Below are 12,453 nucleotides of genomic sequence, written 5' to 3'. Positions count from 1 at the left end.
GTTGATTGCCTCTTGCCTCATATTAATGAGTCCCCATAGCATGGTAATGTAGTAATGATAAAGTCATTACACCCTATTATGCAACAAGAACAAAACTTGGCACACAGCCAGAAAAAACGCACTGCAGAAATAATAAGCCACAGAGGGTGAATTGAACCAATTTATTCACTGATGGCAATCACACTGACATGTTTCACCCTTGCAGGTGATTAACACACTTTGATAAAGCCTGCAAGGGCGAAACATGTCAGTGTGAATGCCATCAGTGAATAAATTGGTTCAATTCACTCTCTTTGGCTGATTATTTCTGCGGTGCAGTGTTTTTTTCTGGCTGGGTGCCAAGTTTTGTTCCTGGGGATGTACCCTACGCTTTGTACACCCGCACCAACACCCTGCAAGTTTGGAAACTTATCTACACTCAGCTCTTTGTGAGTACGTTGCTTAGTTCATTGAACAGTCTTGATCATATTTGGAGGTATTATATTTGTACTAGGATATACAGGACTCATACCTTTTCTATATAGAGTGGTCCAATCTGGTATTAACCTCCCCAAGATCCTGGAGGGTCAGGTCCTTGAAGATAATCATCAATACTATTGAAGGAATTCTATTACTACATACAGTTTTTTTCTTCAGACTGTGTGTCCCATTCCCCTGTGCCGCAGTTTATCCCTCATAGGGAGATCCTTATTATGCAACTAAACTTTATTTCTGAGCCCAATAAATGCTTTTATAGTGTCCTGATCCACCTCCCTACTAGGACTATTTTAAATAAGGATAGTTTCTAAAGCGACATATGCCACTTCATCATAATTAGGATTCATATGTAATATATGCTTCTTTTTTTTTTTTGTGCCAGTGACTTATGTTTTCTTAACTACGGAAGATGTGAACCAGGATAAAGTCCAGGACGTGCTTTTACTTCTGAAAGTAGCTAACGGCAGTAACTTCTTCAATGCATCTTGCGAGGATGAAGGTAATCTGTTTACTAATCTGACATTAAAGGCATTAAGGTACATAACTAGCATTTAATTCGAATAGTTTCACATCCCTCTCTTTACAGTGTGATGTGGGGCCAATAATATTTGCATTTATTTGTACGTGTTGGCATATCACATTTATGTACTGTAACTTTAACATATGACAATAGTTCTAATAAAATCACGGAGTACATGCACCAAATAACATAGAAATAGACCATCCTCTGCAGTGCAAACTGCAGCCTGTGGGAGGTGCGTATAAAGAACGGTTTTCTTTAAATTAGTGTAAGCCGTGCATTGCCTCAATCTCCATCTCCCCTGAAGTCGTTAGTGGCGTGTTGGTAAGTCATATTCACGTTCTGACATTTTGGCGCACCTTCTCTGTAAGATCATACATATATTATTTTGACACGTGGCACACGAGACGCATGCTTGCAATTTGTTTCTTAATATACATATACTGTAATTTACTTGTGTGCATCACCAACAACATCCAACAACCTCACTCCCTAACATAATGTTTTTGTTGGTGAAAAAGAAGTTGCTGCACAGCGCATCAGAGGGTTTTATACAGTACATTGGTGCACCACGGAACATGAATGTGTTCCTTTTTATGTGCGTCAGTTCTGCTGTGACGTAATGATTGTCACACAGACAGGTTTGATGTACAGTTCGGAGCGTGAGAAATAGGTTCACAACATCAGAAGTTTAAAGAATTGTGTTGTAAACTTCATACAAACGTCATTTGCATGGTATTAAATGCTTATCATGTTTGTAAACGCAGTGATAGAACATTGGAACGGCTGTAGACTTATAGCAGCAAAACATGTCACTTCCTGTATGTATTTTTAATTAAATTAGTTCTGTTGTGTTAGATAACTATGCATTTTTTGTTTTGTTGTTTCAACGTCTAATACCATTTTATTTTTAATGGTGTGGGGTTGTGTGTGTTTTTTTTAAAATTTATTGCTCATCCTTTGGCTGCTTTGCAACCATTTAGAAACTCACATTCAGTTTCTCTTTTGAAATGGACTTGCACACCTTTTTGAGCTCCGCCCTTTGGCAACAAAGTATCACAAACAAATGTTGCTAAGTTCCAAACAGCAGCCTGTCTATTACTCTGAAAGCTGTAACAATAATGTGTTATACTTATGTAACATTATATTACTATCAGCTGCAGCATTTCACAGACTGCAGCACAAAGTCAGAAGGCGGCCATTTCGTTAGGCACACAATCGGGATTTTAACAGGAGCACCAATCGACCAGCAGCTTAAATAAGAATGTATACAGCTTAAGTAAGAATGTATATATACATCATCACATGCTTTACATATAGAAAGAAAGTAGAAAAAAATGGGTGACAGCAGTATTGTTGCTTTAAAGTTCCTTTCCTCGCTCAAGACCTAGTAAACTTAGATTTCATATTGCATTCTTATTATATTAAGTTTTTAATTACAACTACAGTACAGTAATAGTTTGGGAGCCTTGGATCAATCTTTTGCTGTTTTGTGTGCATTCTGCTGTAAAGTTATTTGAGGCAAGTGAACTATATAAAACCAAATTGTTACAAATGACGGTCTCTTTATAGAACTCCTTTTGCTAAACATTTGTGCGTGCTAGAGCAGGGGTGTGCAAACCTTTTGCCCTGCGCCCCCTGTCTGCTCTCCCCTGCTGCTCGCGCCTCCCCTTACCTAGTCTGAAGCGTCATATTACACCGCGGGGTAATGTGACACTGCGTTGGTCACACCAAGCCGACTGAGTCACGGTAAGGGAAGTTACAGTAGCCGCGGTCCACCTGCATTTAACTTAAATGCCTCGGGGAAGAGCGCTGGGCCTCTGCAACTGCCGCACCCCCCCAAAAAAAATCTTGCGCGACCCCCAATTTGCGCACCCCTGTGCTTGATTGTTGACAGAAACGGTGTCTCATCTTGTTGCTGGGAAATTGTGAATTTTTGGACTGCATAGGAAATCAGACAATATAAGGTATTGCTGGCTAAAAATTGATAGGAACCGTACAAAGTACAATAAAGATGACAAATTATTCACCTCTGTGCCACCCGAGTGTCAAACTTTTCAACCCGCAATGCTTGTGTAGCGATCGCATGGCCTCTGCACACCAGGAACAGAAGAGGAAGTTTCCCTTTTCTATTTCACTTACGACAGCCAAGTTTGCAGTTGTCCAAACAAAACCATGGTGCTCACTTCATGTTGTAAGAGCACATACATAGAACATCTTTTTACAGTTTAAGCCTCCTTGCTAGCAAGCCACATAATAACATTTTTAATTATTATATGTAAATACTGTTTGTTTTTTTGGTGACTTGGCTGACCACAAAATGGGTCACTTGATTCTAATTTAGGCTGTAGAACCTGAGCACCAGAATTCATGTCATAATCATTTTGTTTGTACAGGCTTCGAATCCCCATGCTCGTTTTTAACTGCTTTATCAGGGACAAATGGGAGTGCTCTGTGGACTAGACCAGTTGCTGAAGATGTCCAGTTACTGGAGTGTGGCATTAACAAACTTGGGGGGATAAAATCTTCTGGCTGCATCGTTATTGGCAAACCAGACTCCATAACAGCAATGGATTCCCAAACAGGTAAGATTTATTTGCTCATTTATTAAATATAGTACTTGTTAAGCATCACCTCTGTGATACTTTTTTGTCTTCTAAAAAAAAAAAGCCATCTGTGCTGCTCCCCTTCCTTCCTTCTTTATTTATTTTTTCCCTACAGTATGTAGATATATTTTGTTACCTTACTTAAAAGAAGAGGCCCTCTGGAACCCAACCATGACACTCCAAGCTTCAGGACGGTTCCTGAGATATTTGATTTTTAAATTCCCCCTACAAAACGCTCTTGCCTGGGAGAAACTAATAATGACGTCAGGCTCCCGCTGGTTGCCAATAGAAGTGACCTTGTGTGAGGACATTTCAACTTCCAATTGTGTGACATTGACGTCATCTTGGTTTTTCCTTGTAAGTACTGGTAAAAGAATGATATATATCTGCAATCAGGGGGTTCCCGGAGCTTTGAGTGCTGTGGTTCATCATATATGGGGACTTTGCTGAATTAAAATAGTGTGAAAAGGGATTTATTTATTTTTGTGCCGTAGTTTTCTTTGCTACTCATTTTTTACATATTTGTTAGGATTTTCACTGTAATATCATTAGAAACAATATTCTGTCAAAATCCGCATAGCGTTAAATAATTTATAGCACCATGGACTTCGAGAGTACAGCTGCAGCGGCCGTTATTAGAACAAATCACGGAGCCGTTTTCGTGTGCGCTGCTGTACTCCACGCGGCATTAACGCCGCCAATCGCCCCAGGCACACGTGTTTATTGCGGTTGCTTTGTTAGAATACATGGATTGTGTGCAATTAAATGCTATGAAAAGAATGAATTGCAATGTGTACAGTACTGTGCTCCTGTGCTCCTGTGCCAATTTCAGGTGTATAAAAACCAGAACATTAAAATGCCATTTTCTGCACTCGCGTCGCGGTATAGTTGGAAGAAATCCCGCGCCATCATATGGATATTCCGAGGTATAAACCGCGTGAAGTGTTTCAATAACGGCCGCTGCATGTTTATGCTAGGCCATTCTTTGATTTCTTCAGAGCGCAACCTCACACAACCCTAGCGCATAATACAAAAACAAACCTTAGACTAAACAAAATATCTGGAGAAAAAACAGGAGGGAACGGTTTTCAAATATTGGAAGTGAAGATGTTGCATTGTTTTTATTTACAAACTAGCCGATATAGCCGGCGTTGCCCGGGATGTAAATCCGTACTAGGTAGTATTATGTATAAATAGGGGAACAATAGGTTGACTATTTGGTGGAAAGGTTGTATAATAATGTTGAAAAGAAACATGTAAGAAAATGTAATACGATGTTGTTGTTTAAAAATGGTTTATTGTAAAGACACCACAGTACAATGTATATTTTGGAGACATAAATTATGTAAAATTGTATTGTATGTCTTTATTTATATAGCGCCAAAAGTGTACTCGGCGCTTCACAAAGAATACAGTACAGGGAATTATAATAATACAATAAGTGCAGCAAAAATCAGACAATAGGAAAGTAAATCCCTGCCCCGAAGAGCTTACAATCTAAGAGGTTTGTGGGGAAACTTACAGAGACAGCAGGTGAGGGAATTAGTGCTGTAGATGGGTGTGCTTGGCCACAATGGGTGGTATAAGTGACTGTGGGACAGTAGCCATGAGTGCAGGCTTTTGGGATGCTTGATTTGTGGGGCAAGTTTTAAGGTTAGTCAGTGTTAAATGAAATGGTTAACACCATTTACAGGGGAAGAGATAACAGGGAGGCGTGGGTAAGATCAGGTGTGTATGTCTGGCTTCAGACTTAGGGGAGATCCCCAGCAGCAGGAAGGAGCAGATAGAGGGTGTGAATAGAGGATTTGTGTGGGTGTTTTTTATTGAGGGGTAAAGAAGTTGTTGGGAGAGAGGTGTATAAATAAAGGTGCAGTGGGGAGTGGGGATGTTGGAGAGAACAGAGATGTTCACAAAGGAGTGAGGAAACAGTAAACAGAAAGGGAAATAGGGGGGGGCATAGTGAGATACAGGAGGAGAGACTGGCCAGTTATTGGAGGATAGGAAGAGTACAAAGAATCACCGCTTGTAGAAAGTAAAGTTCTCACAGTTGTAAAGTTGTTGTTCAGAGTTCAGATCCTCCTCAATCTTCACCTCCAATTTCAACTCCAAGATTAACTCTGCTACACACTTTGATGTTACACAGCCATATGGCTCACAGCCAAGTATCTTGCCTTAAGTATGCTAAAATACAGCCACATTGACTAATAATTAAGGGAGGGGTCTGCCTAATGAACAGACACACCAAATTGTTAATTAAATTGTAGGATCTTGCAAATTGATAGTAGAATCCAGTTCACACATACCTGTTTAAAGAAATAAGTCAGAATGTTAGTCCAGATATTCAGAATGCATCCATGATTAAAGATATAGAAAGAAAACATCCAGGCATTATAACTCCAAGATTAACTAAAAGTGAGGAGAGAGTCAACTTTTGTGTCAGTGACTAGTGCAGAACCTGTTAAATTAAAAGCAAAAGGAGTTTGTGTAGCAATTAACTATACCCAAGGGGAGAGTTTGAATATCTTCATACCTCTGTTGGTTTACTTAATATGCATATGACATTAGGGTATATACATGTTTTGACATATGCTGGTACTGTTGTTTCTATGTGTTTTTTATGTGTTTTTTATGTGTTTGATGTCATGTATGTCTAAGAGTCCATGTAGTGATTTGGTACTAATGACATACAGGCTGTTTTAATTATAAACGATCAATTAATTTTAATTGGCTAGGGTATATCTATGTGTCACCAAGTATCATTGTTTTCAGCCCCTGAGGAAGTAGAGTGACATCTACGAAACGCGTAGGGCTAGTGGCACAGCCACTATTTGACTGACTTTGGACGTTTAAGGACATTTGGCCTTGGAGCCCAACTTTCCCTTCAGCCTGCCAGCTGTTCCTTTAAGGCAACGGGCACTATCGCGCGCGGGCGCGCAGAGACTTCCTGTTGCTCCGTAGGAGGAAGTGAGGCGTGTGTCTACACGCGGTGCAGAGCTGTGGACCCCGCACACCAGCCCCCACGGCCGGAGCTGTTCCGGTTACCATCGTAAGGACTGACTGGTGTCTGAGCCGCAGTGGAGCAGAGGCATCACCCGCCAGGGAGATCATCTCTACCTAGGACTTGTTCCTACCATGCGAGTTTAAACCTTGCTGTATGTAAGTAGGGCTCCAATTTTTGTGCTCCGGATGACCTGCGGTTCCTTGTATTTGCCATTGTCGGTCTTGGCATAGTTCTTTTTAATAAATAATTATTTTAATAGTCGCTAGGATTCTTAACTGTTTGTGTGTATTAGTGCAGTACTGCTTACCCTACAGTGTTGCGCTATGATTTTTGTTTGTTTGTGTTCTTTTCTTTGCATGGTCTGTCGAGCAAGTGTGCGGATCCCTTGAGGAGTACAGGACATTCCACTGACTATTTGGCGCCAGGTTTTTCTTTATCCAAGATTAACTCTGCTACACACTTAAATGTTACACTTTGATGTTAGACAGCCATAAAATAAAAAATGTGTGTCCCGCTAGGGTGTGAGTGGGTGTGAGGCGGCGGGTGGGTGTTCAGTACGGGTGGCGGGTGGGTAGTGAGTGCTGGCTGTGGGTGGGGGTCCCGCTAGGGTGTGAGGCGGCTGGTCAGTGATGTCGGTGCGTAGGGGCGGGAGGCGGCAGGCGTGTGTCGGGTGGGTGAGAGGCAGCGGGTGTGTGTCGAGTGGGTGAGAGGCGGCAGGTGTCTGTTGAGTGCGGGCGGCGGCTGTGGGGCACAGGGGTGTGAGTCGTGGGGTGTGAGGCGTGGGGTGAGTGAAAGGCAAAGGCGGGAGGCGGCATGAGGGGAAGGCAGGGGCGGGGGGTGAGGGGAAGGCAGGGGCGGGGGGTGAGGAGAAGGCAGGGGTGAGGGGAAGGCAGGGGGGAAAGGGGTGTGTGTCAAGTGTGTGTGTTGGGGGGGTCAAAAACGGAGCTGGGGGGGGTCAAAAACGAAGTTGGGGGGGTCAAAAACGGAGCTAGGGTGGGTCAAAAACGGAGCTAGGGGGGGTCAAAAAAGGAGCTGGGGGGGGGGAACTCAGTCTCAGTTAAGCCTCCCCCCCAGCAGCAACAGCCGACACCACCACCGCCAGTGAGAATTTCCTCACCTCAGGTAGCAGCAGCAGTGTGCCTGGGTGTTGGGGAGCCCTTGGTTAGAGCGCACCAGCTAATGAGAGCCGTGGGGGGGCAGGACACACGGGGGGTGGGGGGCGAGACACACCGGCCAATGAGAGCCGTGGGAGGGTGGAACGACGGATGACCGACGGACCAATCAAATGGTCTACAGACACTCACAACCAAGATTTTCAGAATTATATTTATATATATATATATATATATATATATAGATATATATATAGATATATATATAGATGGGACTTTGAATAGGGAATCCAAAGTATTCATGTCTGCTTCCTATCTGCTCATCAATCATGTAATTGTATACAGTAGGATAGGGAAGATTTAAAAAAGGAATTGGATCACAATTGGGGAATTACAGACCTGGAAACCTGACATGGGGAAGTTACTCTGCTACAAGGTTTATCAGCAGTTGATGTGGTCTGCTTAGATTTTGCAAAGGCTTTTGATACGGTCCCACACGAGATTAGTGTGCAAAATAAAGGAAATTGGTCTTGTTAAAAATATTTGCATCTGGATTGAAAACTGGTTGATGGATAGACAACAGAGAGATCTCATAAATTAACTTTTTCAGGTTGGGCTAAAGTCGTGAGTGGAGTACCTCAGGGATCGGTACTGGGACCCCTGCTTTCTAACTTGTTTATTAATGACCTTGAGGTTGGCATCGAGTGCAAAGTCTCCATCTTTGCTGGTGATACTAAATTGAGCAAGGTAGTAAAATCAGAGCAGGTTGTAATTGCTCTCCAGAGACTTGAATGAACTGGAAACTTGGGAATGTAAGTGGCAGGCGAGGTTTAATACAAATACATGTAAGGTTTTATCCATCCACAGGGGCCCAGGGATCAACTTTGCACCAGCTCATCTAATCAGTGCTCCAAAAAAATGCAATTGCTAGTGGACATTCAGAGTTCTAGATGGAAATCCGCCAATGATGAGCTGCAAATAAAACTCAGAGGTTGACAAATGGAAATCCCACGCTGACTTTGAAAACACAAAACAAATACTTCAAGTTTGAAAGTTAATTTTTCAATTTATATTCTTTCTTTGAGATACTAAAGATTTGAACGATGGGCCCATTTAGAAACGCCAAGTGAGGGCTAAACCCCTAATTGGGGATCGAACTAATCCTCAAGTGAGTGGAAAGCCTCAGATATTGAAGAGGAAAGGAATCCGCAGCCTAACCACACCTAAAAAAGACGGTTGGTCTCTTTGTAACCCCATAGCCTTGAGACAGCGTAAACCTACATGAAATATACACGGCCTTCCATTGATTACATTATGATGAAAGCACCTCCCATTATGGTGTCAGTATACACCTCGCCTCCCTTTCACAGACAAACAGGCAAAAGGAAAGTTGGAGCATTACTAAGATCAGTGGAAAAATAACTGCAGGAGAGTGTGTCCCATAAAATAAAAGTGGGTGTGCTGAATCTGCCACGGGCATGTGCAACGTTGCCACCTCAGCCACTTGCTATTCAGAAGCCACACGCTGGGTTGAGCTCCTCCAAGTCTGGTGGGGCAAATGGAAATTCGGAGAACTTCCATTCATCCCAGGACGTGGGTACTTGAGCTCTTCCCTCCTGCCCAAATGGTCTTGACACCTCCAGACATCCTCTGTGGCTTTCATCTCTGATGTCCTGTCAGACCTACTGGCACCAAGTTGGTAGCCCCAGTGGCCTGTCAGAATGTCACGGGAGAGCAGGACTAATACCAGGGATCAATATCGCCAGACAGAACACGAGAGTTTATCAAATTAATTTATTGGAAAACATATCCACAACTATACAAAAGACACAAACATCACACATACCCAACTGGGGAATACCCGCCTAACAAGTCACAGGGACCTACTTGCAGAGATTTCCCCTGTTCTCGCTTTGCCCAGTGCCTACAGGACTGGTTTTCATGCCTGAGACCAGCACTGGATTGGACACTGCAGTTTCTACCTGTCACAGCAACACCTCTATTTTTTTTTTGCAGGCTCTGTCTGCTAGGGGTCTCCATCCCCAACTTTTTATATACTTAAACCATAATATTGCAACACTCAGGGCCAGGAGCTGCCTACATGCCCAGCCCTGATTGGTGGGTAAAGCTGCAATATAACATTTGCAACAATTCTACTGCAAACATATTAACCCCTGATTCCTGAGGTGCTGGAACCAAGCAAAGACATACATAACATATAATACAATACCAGTGTATACCCTTGGGTAATAAGTATAAAATAAATAAGTCAAAACCAATGTGGCTAAATAAACAGGTAGGGGAGGAAATGGACAAGAAGAGGAAGGCGTTTAGATTCTTTAAGTCAGAAGGGACAGAGACATCGTATCAGAATTATAAGGAATGTAACAAAAATTGCAAAAGGGCAATCAAATTAGCAAAAATGGATAATAAAAAAAGGATTGCAATAGAAAGTAAGGTCAACCCTAAAAAATTATTTAAGTACCTTAATAACAAAAAAATGAGAAACGAAAATATAAGACCCTTTCAGTGTGAGATGGGTAGGCAGATTATTGGAGATAAGGAAAAAGCTGAGGTATTATTCAAATTCTTTGCCTCTGTGTTTACCAGGGAAGAATCAAGTTCAATAGTAGTGCCGCAGGAGGAAGCCACAACCTGCATATTTATGAACAATTGGTTAATTGAGGAAGAAGTTCATAAGCGACTTGAAAAAATTAAAGTAAATAAGGCACCTGGCCTCGATGGCATACATCCAAGAGTTCTCAAGGAGTTAAGCTCAGTAATAGCAAAACCATTATATTTAATATTCAAGGACTCCATTTCCACAGGCTCAGTACCACAAGATTGGCGTAAAGCAGATGTGGTGCCTATATTTAAAAAGGGAGTTAGAACACAACCGGGAAATTACAGACCTGTAAGCCTGACTTCAATAGTAGGGAAACTACTTGAAGGTTTAATACGGGATAATATTCAGGAATACCTAATGGAAAACAAAATTATTAGTAATAGTCAGCATGGATTTATGAAGGATAGATCATGCCAAACTAACCTTATTTGTTTTAGAAAGGGGGGGGGGGGGGTGATAGACAGCACTCTGACACAATGACTCAGCAAGGTTGCAGGGTGCACGGAACAGGAAGGGACCCTAATACCCTTCAGAAGTACTAACAATCCAAAAAATAGTACCAGCACTCTCTGTTTCACAGCTACAGATATAAGCGAATACCAGTGTAGGGAAAATGAATAATTTAATGACACTAATAATAAACTGAAAATATAGCAACAATAGCCAATATGCCAATGCAAGAATAAATATCACCATAGAGGAAATGAAAATATAGGGGGTAGAGGGGAAAGAAGGAGAAGGGGAAAAAAACACAAAAGAAAAGCAAAAAATCACAAAAAAGGAAAGCAAACTAGGGGGGCGACGTTTCGAGGGGTGACCTCTTCATCTGGCCCATTCCCCCTGGTCCCAAAGGGTCCCAGAGGTACTTCCCTAAGCCTTCCCTCCCCACTGTCAAATGATCCCACACTCAGCTAATGATATAAATCTAAAGTCTAAAGAGGGCAAATCATATAAGCAGATATCAAATATCAACCACTGAATGTAGATACAAGAATATTGTGAAAGACACAGAACATATGCAGATATCAATCAGTGAACAAGTATAAGCAAACCCTCTTCCTGGTGCCTTGTCGAGTTCTTGGGATTGAACAAGCTGAATACATTGCTTTAAGTAGTAGTGATGATTAACAGCTCCTGTCGTCTGGCTGGTGACGTCACTGACAGGGTCCTCCACAGAAAGCTGCAGACGTGGCAAGTCACGAGAGCGCCTGTGCATACTTTTCCCCTTCACTGCTCATGAGGAATGTCACTGAGCAAGCGCAGGATTCTGTATGAATAGTCTTTGAACAGCGTAGAGTGCTTCTGTCTCAGCTGCCTTTGAAGCGATGTAAATCATGTTCCTGCTGCTTGTCTCTCACTGCGCATGTGCAAGGTCCCGATCACACAGTACTTGATCTTTGCAGCCTCTGAGCAGACGGGAAGGTTGTGCTGCTTGCATTCTTGTTGCTGGCACATAGTGCTCTGCAGTAACACACTGGGTGCTCCTGTAAAGACTCCCAAACCAAACAGAAGGCAAAACATAAGTATTAAGGCAATGACAGGCTATTCAGGTATATACCTAAATAGCTAAAAATAAACAGACAGGCCCCTAAAAAGAGAGAGACCAAATGAGAGGGCTTAGAAAAGGTTAAAAAATCACATCCACACCTAAGTACCAAAGACGGGTCCAAATCCCTCTAGGGTATAAGATGTAAAAGAAAACATCAGCTCACCTGCTGTAAAGGGTCTAGTTAGAGGTGGATAGAGACAACTAAGAGGACAGGATGGATCACATTAACCCTTATAGCACCTGACCCATACTTCAAGAATAATGAGCAATGGTCATATACTGAATGGTGGTCCAGGTCTGGTGGGGAGGGTGTCCTGCAGGACCCAAGAGGGTTACTAGGAGTGACAGATGGCACTTCCTGGGGTGATGCAAATATCAAAAGATTAAAAATAGCAGCTAAGGTCTAATTCCTTATTAATGCCCCTGGGACTTACAGTATCCAAACGTCTTATCCATAGTGTCTCTTTCTGCAATAAAGACCTCTGAAGGTCCCCACCACGTCTCTTTCTCCCCACACCATCTATGACCTGGAACCTCAGTTGACTCACATTATGCCCAGCTT

General features: G+C 42.4%; 1 protein-coding gene across 1 annotated transcript in view; it reads left to right on the top strand.

The window, feature by feature from the left end:
* Positions 1–12,453, top strand: part of FAM234A (family with sequence similarity 234 member A) — a 126,433-nt gene that overhangs the window by 61,085 nt on the left and 52,895 nt on the right. The window contains exons 3-4 of the mRNA XM_075565241.1: positions 860–976; positions 3,394–3,582. Of these exons, the coding sequence (XP_075421356.1) occupies positions 860–976; positions 3,394–3,582 (306 nt within the window). The remainder of the gene's footprint in view (positions 1–859; positions 977–3,393; positions 3,583–12,453) is intronic.

The sequence above is a fragment of the Ascaphus truei genome, chromosome 11, assembly GCF_040206685.1.
Source record: "Ascaphus truei isolate aAscTru1 chromosome 11, aAscTru1.hap1, whole genome shotgun sequence".
NCBI classification, from domain to species: Eukaryota; Metazoa; Chordata; class Amphibia; order Anura; family Ascaphidae; genus Ascaphus; species Ascaphus truei.
Note: the sequence above shows the minus strand (reverse complement) of the source record. Positions and strands in the feature narration are given on the sequence as shown.